Source organism: Narcine bancroftii, chromosome 6 (genome assembly GCF_036971445.1).
Source record: "Narcine bancroftii isolate sNarBan1 chromosome 6, sNarBan1.hap1, whole genome shotgun sequence".
In the NCBI taxonomy this organism is placed as follows: domain Eukaryota; kingdom Metazoa; phylum Chordata; class Chondrichthyes; order Torpediniformes; family Narcinidae; genus Narcine; species Narcine bancroftii.
In genome coordinates this window covers 155,893,321-155,906,190 of record NC_091474.1, presented here as the reverse complement: position 1 = coordinate 155,906,190, position 12,870 = coordinate 155,893,321, and the positions used below count along the sequence as shown (strand labels likewise).

General features: G+C 39.5%; 1 protein-coding gene across 2 annotated transcripts; it reads left to right on the top strand.

The window, feature by feature from the left end:
- The first annotated feature begins 89 nt into the window (after positions 1-89).
- Positions 90-11,908, top strand: dusp23b (dual specificity phosphatase 23b). Of its 2 annotated transcripts, XM_069886409.1 has the most exons (4): positions 103-176; positions 8,884-8,912; positions 9,149-9,422; positions 11,285-11,908. In XM_069886409.1, exons 3-4 carry the CDS (start codon positions 9,156-9,158, stop codon positions 11,468-11,470), a joined length of 453 nt encoding a protein of 150 aa, XP_069742510.1. In that variant the 5' UTR covers positions 103-176; positions 8,884-8,912; positions 9,149-9,155; the 3' UTR covers positions 11,471-11,908. The 2 variants fall into 2 exon arrangements, with proteins under 2 accessions (XP_069742509.1, XP_069742510.1); XM_069886408.1 differs by lacking the exon at positions 8,884-8,912 and having other exon boundaries at positions 90-176.
- Positions 11,909-12,870: the final 962 nt, after the last annotated feature.

The window sequence follows — 12,870 nt, the reverse complement described above, 5'->3', positions numbered from 1 at the left end:
GTCACGTCACGGGGACTCGACCCTTGGTGACGTTCTTAACGTCTCCTCTGATTGGCTTCAACCGAGGCCGCCTTCGTTCTGATACGCCCATTCGGCTGTCAATCAATGCTGGGACTTTCGTCTTGTTGTTGGGCCTGTGGGTGAAAGCGGCTGCTTGCGTTGATAAAATTTACCAGGTATTATCGTTAAGTCAAACAATGTCGGGGAGGAAACGGATGCATGTTCTTTAAATTTTATTTCCGAACTTATTGATAGAACTTAAAAAAAGATTCTGTTTCCCATGTCGATTTGGAGCAGGTGAAACAAGGGACTGAAGCAGAAGCTCGGGAACTCCGAGCCGGATGTTTTGCTATATTGTCTTGTTATAAACTGTGGTAGGAAAGGACATGTTAGAGGGTCCTTGCATGCATTCCAAATTCTGTATCACAAAGGATCACGTGACGGATTTTGTTACATTTTATGTTGTATATAAGCTGGGTGTTGTATTGTTTTAAAGGAGAAAAATGGTGGCAGGTTTTTTAGTGTAGGTCACAAAAAGATACAAGCACTTCAAAACATTCTCATTTAAAATGCCAGACAGTCCAGGCTCCGAGCGCCTTTGCAAAAACTTTAAAGAATACTGTCACATTTGTGGCCCGAAATGTGAAGTTAATAAAACATTAAACACAAGTTTTATCAGGTAAACTTCCCAGTGGCTTTTTATTTTCCCGTTTCCTTTGTTCTCCTGCTTGTGCTCTTATCTCTCTCTCTCTCTCTCATACCACGTGACTTCCAGTACATCTCATACATATTCATTATCATGACATCCCTCCTTTAATCAGAAATAAACTTTACCTTCACTTACCAATATCCCTTGGAAACATACAAACATCGTAACTAATGGTAATACTATAATTCAACTACATAAAATTTACTTCCTACAGCATTCATACATGCACTTTATGATATAAGATTAAAATACCGTCCCAAAGTTCTTATTAAAACTATGGCACAACGTCTTCATATCGTTTGGGCACTTTCCGGTTTCGTTTCGGCCTGCCTGCGATATTGTCGTCGCTTCTCGGTTGTTCACTCTCGGCGTCGGAAATACTGCTCGCCACGGCTTCGGGTGTTTCTGGCGCTCTAGTCACTTCTTCAGGAGTGCTGGTAACTGCCTCTGGAACATCATCAGGTCTCTCAGTTTCAGCATCTCGTACGCTCGATGTATCTCTGGACTGGTACCTTTTTACACCTGATACATTTCTCTTATACAGGACTCCAGTCGGAGACTTGACTGTCACCATACTGCCACTTCTGGATACGACAGTATAGGGTTGATGGTAATAAGGTGTGTCTAGCTTACCACCAGTTTCATGCCTCACTAGAACATTATCTCCTGGCATGATGTCTGAGTACTTGGCTCCACGTTTCGAATCTGTGTACAGCTTTGCTGCACCTTTCTTTTCAGCATCGTAGTCCCTCATCTCCTGGTCGTCTCAGACTTCCTTTATTTCTGGCATTTTTGTGCGGATTTTTCTCCCAAAAAATGCTTCTGCAGGACTTTTTCCAGTGGTTGCATGAGTCATTGCTCGATAGACAGCCACATAAGATAGCAATGCTTCTCGCCAATTCTGTCCTTCTGCATGTGCAATCCTCAATCGTTTTTCAATGGACTGATTTTGTCTCTCTACTTCTCCGTTGGCTTGCGGCCATTTCGGAGTTACTTTATGATGGTGGATACCTGTGGTCCTCATGTATTCCGCAAATGTCTCTGAAATGAATTGTGGACCATTGTCAGAGTATAATGTAACAGGTAATCCATATCTTGCGAATATCTCTGCTAACGCTTGTATTGTTTTTTCAGTGGTTGTGGACTTCAACACCACGTACTCATAGTATCTGCTGTAGTAATCTATCACTACCATAATTGATTCACCCGTCGGTAAAGGTCCAAGAAAATCAACAGCTACGTCGATCCATGGTCCTGTCGGAAGTTGTGTACTCCGGATCGGTTCTGGCGGATTACTCCTACTTGTGATTTGACATCCGTGACAAGTTTTAACAAATTTCTCTGCGTCCTTATCACAACCTGGCCACCATACCATGGTCCTGAGGTTTTGCTTGGTACCAACAATGCCTAGGTGTCCTTCAAGTGCTAAGGATACGATCTTCGGTCTCAATCTTTGCGGAATCACCAATCTGCAACCTCTCAATACACACTGTCCGATGCAACAAAGTTCGTCTCTAATCGGAATGTAAGCCTTGTGAGTACACTTGTCCCATTGTCCACTCTGTATGCATTCTCTTACTTCCATGAGTTCTGGATCACGTTCGGATTCTCTCTCAACTTCCTTCGTAGTCACAGCTTTCGGTGTCGCCTGAATAGCTACGAAGCGTACAAAGCTCTCTGTTTCTGTTCCCAATTCTGACTTGGATTGTGGACCTCCATCCTTCACCAATCTGGACAGCGGATCTGCAATGTTTGCTTTCCCTGCTATGTGGATTACTTTATATTTGTAGGGTTGCAGTCTGAGTACCCATCTCTCTATTCTGGCACATGGTTTGGATCTAGGTGCATAGATCACCTCTAATGGCTAATGATCTGTGATGAGTTCAAATTCAATGCCGTACAAATATGCATGGAACCTCTCACAGGCTCATACAAGTCCGAGTCCTTCTTTCTTTGTCTGAGAGTATCTTCTTTCCACATCTGATAACGATCTGCTGGCATAGGCAATGATTCTTGGTCCTCCATCATGCATCTGGACCAACACGGCTCCAAAACCAACTGGGCTGGCATCCGCTATGACTTTGGTTGATGCCACCGGATCGTAATATCCAAGAGTTTTTGCATCTGTCAGGCTTTGCTTCAGCGCTGTGAACGCTTTCTTCTGCTCAGATCCAAAATGAAATGGTACACCTTTCCTGGTTAGTTTCCTTAGTGGTTCTGCCACTGTAGCGAAATTAGGAATGAACTTTGCACAAAAATTGACCAATCCCAGGAAACTCCTCACCTCTGTTGCGTTCTGAGGTGCACGTGTCTCTGCAATAGCTTTCACCTTGGCCTCTGCAGGGTTTAGTCCTTCCCGTGTAAGTATGTGTCCCATGAAGTCCTTTTCTGACACACCGAACTGGCACTTGTTTCCATTCACGGTAAGGCCTGCCTCCTGTAGTCTAGATAGTACACGCCTCAACAGTTTGTCATGCTCTTCCTTCGTTGGTGCATGGACTATGATGTCGTCAGAAATGTTGGCAACTCCAGGAATGCCTTGAATCACTCGATGGATTTCATACTGGTAGATCTCCAAAGCTGCATTAATTCCAAATGATAGTCTCTTGTAACGATACAATCCACAGTGAGTCACAAATGTTGTCACATCTCGGGATCCTGGATCCAGCTCTAATTGATAATAGCCCCATTTCAGATCAATTTTTGAGAATACCTTGCTGGTAGTTAGTTCTTGAAGTATTTCTTCCACTGTTGATATAGGGTGTCGTTCTCTAATTATAGCTTCATTGGCCATTCTCATGTCAACACATAGTCTTATGTCACCCTTTGGTTTGGGCACAATCACTACGGGACTGACCCATTGTGTCGAATGTTCCACCGGTTCAATAATGTCTTGCTCGATCAATTCTTTAATTTTGGCTTCGACTTTCCCACGAAGTCCAAACGGAGTTCGGCGCATTGGTTGTGCCTTGGTTTTGACTGTTTCATCTACCGCTAGCTTCAATTGTCGACCTTTCAGCTTTCCTACTCCTTGGAAGACTGCGGGGAATTCTTGCTTCATATCCTCGTATGACTGAATTGAATTGACACAAGCTCCAATATGAAGTATTGCCAGGTCTTGCGCTGTGCTTCTACTCAGCAATGGTTCTCCCCTCTCTTCTATGACCATAAACTCTGCTTCGGTGTACTTATCTCCAGCTTCAACAGTTGCAGTAAAACATCCAATGGTCTGCAATGGCTTGGTTGCTGTGTATGGATACAGTTTCTTGGAACACTTCTTTGAGGTACAGGTGATCTTTTTCCTTTTCAACTTCTCCCATAAATGTCGATCAATCACATTACTGTCACTGCCTGAGTCTACAATGACCTGAACTGTCACTCCACCAATGATCACTGGGACCTTCTCATGACATACTTCATTCAACGTAAATTGGTAACAACTCTGTTCCTCCTGGGTATCATCATCGTCACCGACTATCTGGCGAATGGTATCTTTCTTTCCAGGATACTTTCCTTTCCCCCAGGCTTTGCCTTTGGAAGTTGTACTCTTCCTCTTCTGGTCTGCATTGGACTTGCTTTTGCACTTCTTTGCAAAGTGGTCCTTACCTCCACACTTTCTGCAAACTTTGCCTTTGGCCGGGCGATATGGGTCTTTTCCAAAGTGACCTCGGTTTCCACATCGATAACACTCCACGTCCTGTGTCGATGAATATCTTGGCTGATTATGGCGATGTGAGAGCCTCTTAATTTGCTGGCTTGAGTTGTCTTTCAGGGTCATGGTATGAAATTGCCCTTCAACAGCCTCTAATGCAGCAGCAATGGTTAAAGCATCGGTGAGTTCCAACTCACTCCCTCTTTCCAGTAGACGTCTTCTGAGTTTATCTGATCTGCAGTGCTGTACGACTTGATCCAATAATTGGTTGTCCAAATCAGCTGGCATGTAATTGCATCCAACAGCTAGCTGGCGTAGTCTCGTCACGTACTGAGCAATTGTCTGGCCATCTTCTTGTCTCGTTCTCCGAAACAAATGGCGTTGAAATGTAGCATTCGGTGTCACTACATAGTGTGCATTTAATGCATCTACCGCTTTCCGGTACTCATCCTTTCTTCCAGTATTCAAAAGTGTCTTAAATGTTTCCCGAACTGAGGGTTCTGCAGTGAAAAGAAGTAACACCCTTCTCTGCGCTTTTTGTTCAACTGTACCGGTATCTTGAAATGGGCCACGACTGTCGGCGTAGGATTCAAATTCTTCCAGCCATGCCTTCCACTTCACACTTACAGTGCTTGCAAAATGAGCAATTCCACTATGTGTTAGAAAGTCACCGTTTGCACCAGCCATGAGGAAATATTCCAGCCCCAAAGTACTAAGCCAAAGAGAAAATTCTTATCACCTTGAAGTTGTCTGTAATCCTCTGTAATCTTGTTTAGTCTTTAATTTTCTTCAAGCTTATCCCATCCTCTTCGCCAATGTCACATTTGTGGCCCGAAATGTGAAGTTAATAAAACATTAAACACAAGTTTTATCAGGTAAACTTCCCAGTGGCTTTTTATTTTCCCGTTTCCTTTGTTCTCCTGCTTGTGTTCTTATCTCTCTCTCATACCACGTGACTACCGGTACATCTCATACATATTCATTATCATGACAAATACCTATAGAGACTTCACAAGGAGGTATTAATTGGATGAGCTGTGGAGTAATGGATTATCGTTCTGGAAAGTAACAGATGAATGGACTTGAAGGTGAGGTCAGGTGCTGCATTCTGTCCGAATGCTTTTTTCTGTTTTCTGTTCGAAGAAGGTCACGTGGTTTTGCAAGCAGAGAGTCCAGGCTTTTTTTTTCCCCCAGAGAGAATTCAGTTCAGCAGCAGCAGCAGCTGGGACTGGAACAGGACAAGCTGGCAAGCTTGAGGAAAAATCCCATTTGGAAGACGGGTTCTTAGTTCAGCCTGGTCAAAGCCCTTTTGGTCCATACAAGAGGAGAGGACTGGCTGCATAATGTTTCACTTGAAATAAAGAAACAAAAAAGAACTCTGTGGTGACCTGAAAGAAAAAGGTTATCATCTGGAAAACCCTGAGGGGGCAGGTTTCTTCAGCAAGACACTGACGTGGCTGATCAGAAGGAATCAGTTTGTGTGTGTCCAATGAGCAACAAATCTCTCTCTGAAAACTGACCAGAACCTTTCTGAGTGGTAACCATTTACCTTTCAAGCACCAAAACCTGGTGAAATTCATAAATGTTAAATTCTATGCACAAGAATTGCCTGCAACCAGTGAACTTGGAAGAGTGAGAGTGAGATTGGACTGTGAATTAAAGCACTTTTCTGAACTTATACACACATTATGTACACATGCACTTAGAATTAGAAAGGGGTTAAATCAATAGTGATAAGTTAAAGTGTGATTCTGTTTTCATATTTAAAGATAATTAAAAGCAACTTTTGTTTAAGTAACCATTTGTCTTGGTGAATTTCTATTGCTGCTTGGTTTTGGGGTCCTTTGAACCCATAACTTTTGGGGGATCGTCCGGGATCTGAACCTGGGATCTCACATTTGGGGACTTGTCTGTTCGGATTGAAAATTGGAGTTTTGGGATCTTAAACTTTTGGAGTTTTTGTGATTTATTAGTTAATTGGTTTTTCGAAGCTAATTTAAAGCTTCTATGTGTGAGAAAACAGTAGCAATGGATTTTAGTACATTTTTGTCGCAACCATCACCTGCGGAGCTGCAGAGCAAGAGAAAAGAGGATCTGATGGTCATTGCTAAGGCATTAAAGCTCACTGAAGTCAAGCATTGGATGAGGAAAATACAAATACGGAGGATGAAGGACAAATGAAAATTAGTGAAATATTTAGGTGAGGGAAAATTTGTTGAGAAAAACTTGGAAAATTTTCTGGAGAGATCTGTTGAATTGGAGAAATTGAGAGTGGAGGAAGAAAGAAATGGAATTTTGAGTTGTAGAGACAACAATGAGGCAGATGAATCTGAAAAACAGGAGGATGAAAAATGGAAACATGAGTTAGAGGTAGCTGAGACAGACTTTCAATAGAGAAGTTAAAATTGAGATGGAGGGAGAGAAGAGTATTGAGGCTGTAACTCCTGGAGGGAGGTTTTTGGTTAGTAGAGAGGTAAATCTAGTTCCACCTTTTGTTGAGGGAGATTTAGATACATATTTTCAGCGTTTTGAAAAGGTTGATGAGGGCTCCAGATGGCCAAAAGAAAATCAGCCTCATATGCTCCAAAGTATATTGAAGGGAAAAGCACAATTTGCATACTCTAACTTGATTAAAGAGCAAGTGGCAAATTATGATACTTTTAAACAAGCAGTATTGAAAGCTTATGAGTTGGTTCCAGAAATATATAGACAAAAACTTAGGATTTGGTGAAAACATGGAACCAATCTTGTATGGATTTTGCTTTGGGGAAAATCTGTATATTTTGATGATTGGTGTGCCTCAATAGGAATAAATAATGATTTTGACAGATTGAGAGAATTGATATTAATTGAGGAAATTAAAAGCTGTGTTCCAAATGAGATTAAATCCACACCAATATGTTATGTTCTGTGTTGTATATTTTAATTTGAATCATCTGCCTTTTTTGTGGGAGTTTATTAAAGGCTTTCTGATAATGTAAGTACACATTTATTTTCCCATATTGTATCAGTTATGTTCTCCAAAGGTATCAGTAGGTTTGTCAAACAAGATGGCCCCTCTGAAAATCCATGTTAATTTTGTCTAATCGCATTAATGTTTCAAGTATCATGCCATCCGTTATCAGAGTTTTGTGCATTTTCCCCCACTTGATGTTTGGCTCCTTTTGGTAGACTTGTATTTGCCAACAGCTAGTATGTGAACAAATCCATAATCTTAGTAGTTCAGGAAAATGATAACTACAGTATTCTGGGACACAAATGATCAAGTACTGAAGACTTCTTGGCCTTCAGTGCAATTAATTTCTCCAGGTTAATTTCTCACTAATACAATACAACTTGGATTATCCATAATGGTTGGGACTGGGCTGATGTCAGATAAACATTTTATTAAAAAAGCCCAGTAGCAACAGCAATCACTTGTATCAATGTTTAAACAACAAGGGAAAGCTTTTTAAGAATTAGGATTTTAATTCTCACCAGAAAATACTGACCGCTGCTGATCACTGCAATCACTTGTATCAATGTTTAAACAACAAGGGAAAGCTTTTTAAGCATTAAGATTTTAATTCTCACCAGAAAATACTGACCGCTGCTGATCACTGACGTGTCCCCACCGCTGTTCCTGATTCCCAGGGAAGCTCCCCGGTGTGGTGAGCTGGTGGGCTTCTGTTGTCTCCCTGGTCACTAGAGCTCCTGATGCCCGAGCCCAACTCCAAATCCTCCCCTAGGCCTATCGCACATGCACACCAAGGAGTTTGGTGTGTGTGTGTGTGTGTGTGTGCACAGAAGTAGGCTGAGGGGAGGGTTCGAAGTTGGCGTCGGGAGGTCTGGTGTGCCAGGGAGGGAAACGGATAGGAGGGAAGAGGAGGGAATGCCACGGAGCCCGAGGTCCTGCTCCTACTTGGGAGGACACTCTCCTTGATAATGCTGGGACAAGAGATCCTTTGACCACTTGTGGCTAGGAGACAGTGGCACGCAGTTTGGGGGCGGGGAAGAGTTTGAGGGAAAAGTCAATGGGGAAGGTAAAGAAGAAATGAAAAGAGGGGGGGGGGGGGGCGAGAGTTACCTGAATCAAGGACAATCGTCACTCTAATTTCATTATCGAGTAAATTTTTTTTTTCAACCTGTGAGGTCAGTTTGGCTCTGAAAAAATGTTGGATAAATGAGGATTTCTGATTTGTTTCGAATATCCTCTTTTACCTCAAATTTAAAAAAAAATAGATAAATGAGGATTTCTGAGAATCTGATTTTGGATAATCGGAGTTGTACTGCACTAATTTTCATTTGTCCTTCATTAGATTTTTGATTCCCATACATTTATGGAACATTACCTCTGTCCTCCAGTGAATAAGAACCAAATTATTTTTTTAAATTGCTCTGCCATTTTGCTGTTTTCAACATGTATCCTATTTATGATAAACTGATTGTTCTTTGAGATCATTCACAGAGATGATGAGATGGGTGTGTTTATAATGTCTCTAAATATTATTTGACACACTGCAAATTCATTTCTTTATTGCAGAACTCTACCTTGACATCATCCAAGCCAAGGTACCAGCTGTTGTTTGATTACTTTGCCTCATTATGAAATTAATTTAGAATTCATCTTTGTAAAATACAGGTTTTGAAGGACATAATGCATCTATATGTGGAAATATTACAACTTTTATAAACAATACCATTGAACTGTTTTTTTTATTTGAAAGTATTATGTATGTTTCAGAGTTGTATTCCTAATTGATTCCATAAATATAATTATATGATATCCAACACTGTTTTATAAACAGGTGGAAAATGACATCTGCACCACACAATTTTTCCTGGATTGAACCAAATAAATTGGCTGGAATGGCCCTGCCACGTTTACCTGCCCATTATCAATATTTGTACGAAAATGGCATTCGGCATTTAGTTACACTTTGTGAAAGAAAGCCACCATACCATGATACCTGCCCAGCAGTGAAAATTCACCATATAAGGATCCACGACTTTTGCTCTCCTTCATTTGATCAAATCAAGCAATTTCTTTCAATTGTTGAAGAAGCCAATACAAAGGGTGAAGTAGGTATTGATTGACTTTCTATATTGAACATGAACAAAAGAAGGTCTTCCATTTGGGGAAAAATAGGAGAGATTGAACTAAAAGTAGATTTATGGGAAGTATACATAGCTTGCATTTCGCGATAATTAAATGGTCTATCCCTGCTTCTATTTCTTAATTGCAAAAGAGCAAAACAATAGACGAGTCTATTAATGCTCTAAAAGCCAACAGCAGAACCATTGCTAGTGCTATGTGTCCAAAGGAATGGGAACACTAATCATTTTTTAATTATCAAACTCCATTTTGAGTCTGTGACCAAGAGACAGAAAATGCACACTGACTCTCTAGATTAAATGTAATTTAGATTATGGGATTTAGAACAGGATGCAAGAAAATGCTTTTAATAGAATTATGAGGTTATCGAAAGAAATAGAAATTTGCGCACTGTGGCTTTGTGAGATTATGACTATTGATAACAGCCCAACACAAAATGAACCAAATAGCCTGTTTGTTTATGAAATGAAATAGAAATGATCAATATGAATTTATTAGTTCCTTATCTTAATATAATTTTAATGTTAGAAATTGTTTTAGTCAGAGCTTTGTATTCCTATATAACCTGAAATAAACTTGTAACTTGTTTTATTCCACATATCACAAATCCAATAACAGAACTTGCAAAATTAACTGCAATGTGAGAACGAGTTCTCTCCAGATTTAAATTTTAAATTTAGACGTAAAGCACTGTAACAGGCCCTTCCAGCCCACCAGGTCATGCCGCCTAAATACCCCAATTAACTGACAATCCCCGTACGTTTTGAAGGGTGGGAGGAAACCGGAGAACCCAGAGGAAATCCCATGCAGACATGGGGAGAATGTACAAGCTCCTTTCAGACCGTGCCAGATTCGACACAAGATGGCTGGCACTGTAATAGCGTTATTAACCATGCTGCCTCAGATTCCTGAGATCAAAAGGACAAATTAAATGTAAACTTTGAAACTATAGGGGAATAGGACCACTTGTGATCTTCTAAACAGTTGTGAGCAGCTCTAGAAGAATTCAAAAGAATGTAGCAGTTGAGAATGGTCCAATTGATGAAATATTTATGCAAGCTTTGTTGTTTTTCCATTTGAAATTAAATCCAATATTGTAATCTCTAAAGTCATTTTTGCATGTCTTAAGATGAAATAATTTCTGTTGTAAAGCTGATGCAGTGTGCCTTGCTCCTAATAGACAATAATAACTAACCCAAAGGAATTGGGCCTCTTCTAATCTTTGATGATGAACTTTAGAAACAGATGCAGATCTCACCCAAATGACTGCATAGCAGCAACAAAAATCATTTGTTCTTTTATATGGAAATAAAGACATGATGAAACTGTATTATTTCCCTCTCCTGGATGAATGCATAAGTGGGTTAATATGCTATAAAGAATTGATTTTAAAATGGGAGGCAGTAGAAATTTGTTTGAATGCATTAGAACAATGTTATGCTAATAAGACATCTCTGCTTTTGTTCTCAAGCTGTATTACAATAAAACTCAGTATACTGTATTATATGGTTTCCTCATTCTTTGAGCATTCAGAAACCAACCCTTTCATTTACAGAACTTTCATTAAAAGCTTATTTTACTAAAGAAACCAATATAATTTTTATCAATGACTACTTTTTTTCTGCTTTTTAAAAAATTTTGTACTGAGGAATCCAGATACACATAAAACTTTGACACATTTCAACAATATAATTTCTTGCAATGTCGATTGTTGGCTGTCTATAAGTACAAACATTGGTATAACTTTTCATTCTTAAGAGATTAATTTTAAACTTTGGTTTGGGTATTTTGAATTTCATCATTTTCTATTCCTTTAATCTACTTCTAGGGAGTTGGAGTCCATTGTCTTCATGGTTTTGGGAGAACTGGAACAATGCTTGCCTGTTATCTTGTAAAAAGTAGGAAAATAACTGGTGTTGATGCAATTGAGGAAATCCGAAAAATTCGCCGTGGTTCAATAGAAACCAGTGAACAAGAAAAGACGGTTATACAGTTTCATCATCATATAAAATAAGAATTTCTCAATATCATTTTGATCAAGCTAATTTTTCAAACATATGAGCATCTTCAACTCAAGAAGCTGGTACAGTTTTTTAATCAATTAAAATTGGGCATTTTTAAGATTATGTTCTCATTGTAGAATGTTTAATTTCTTGTTGAGATTCTCTATAATTTTTTTTGTGCTACATAGGTATAGTCAGCTGTATTGCCCTCCTGCTTAAATTTTATGTCCGAATATACCTCACTGTTGTAATATGGCATTCTATCTCTCAAGTATCTCTTTGCACTTGAGGGGATAAAGACATTGTGAGATTTGCTACAAAATATGTAAGTTAAATACATGTAAACGTTTTAACACCAATTACTGCTCCAGGAGAAGATTAAACAAGCAAGGATTGTTGGATTACAAAGGAGATAATAAAATATATTGTTGAACTCTGAGCATTTTAAATAGATTTGATTTGTATTTTTTTCCCTCGAGTTGACAGCAAAGTAGAAGAATAGCATTAATTCCAGTTTGCCATCAATAGTTCATGCAGTTGGCAGCAACTCCTGGAGTTTGATATACTCTGATCTTAATGTGGAATCCTGAAGTTGCTACAAGTAATTTCTCAAATGATGTCTTCAAAGGCTTTCCCATCAGAATGTAAAACCACTTAACTGATGCCATGTTAAGCCTTTTGCAAGTTAACCTTAATATCCTGAAAATATAGAGCTCAGTAAAAAAAAAATACCCAAGGTACTTGATAAGCTAAATGAGATGTTAACAGTGTATTAAGCTTTAATAATTATCCCCCCTCCAATTTATAGTTGTAATGAAGATCCTGAAGCTGGTGGTGTCACTACAGCTGTTTGTTGCAGAATGGCTCAGTGTCTCCCAGCATGCTGAACATGGGAAGTATCTCATGCCTGAGTCCATTGCATTCATGGAACATATTTGGAAGTCATTAATATATACAAATCTATCTGTTATTGGTAAGTAAATGCTCACAGTAATTTAGATTGGGTTTAAAATAAAAATGCTTAAAACTTGCAGATAAGTTTATTGTCACATGTACCAAGGGATAGTGAGAAATTTAGTTTTGTTTGCTATTTAGCTTCTCAATCCAAACATTGTACAGCAATAAGAATACAGTACAGACTTACAGAGCAAAGGCAACATTATTTGACATTCATTCATTCAGTTGGAAGAAGACTGTCCTTGAATTTGGTGGTGCATGTTCTCGCACTCTTGAATCTTCTTCCCAATGGGAGGAGGGAACAGAGTGTGTTGGCTGTGGTAGGATGAGCATTTGATATGTTGGCTGCTTTTTGAGGCATTGGATTGTGTTGATAGAATCAATGGAGGGTAGGAGGATTTGTGTGATTGAGTTGTGTTCCTAACTTTCTGCAATTTCTTGTGGTCCTGGGCGA

What these genes read in the sequence shown, in the direction of transcription:
- dusp23b (XM_069886408.1), top strand. Translation starts at nt 9,156, where the DNA reads ATGACATCTGCACCACACAATTTTTCCTGGATTGAACCAAATAAATTG. An exon ending in AAGCCAATACAAAGGGTGAA is followed by an intron (nt 9,423 to 11,284) that starts GTAGGTATTGAT and finishes ATCTACTTCTAG; the next exon opens with GGAGTTGGAGTCCATTGTCT.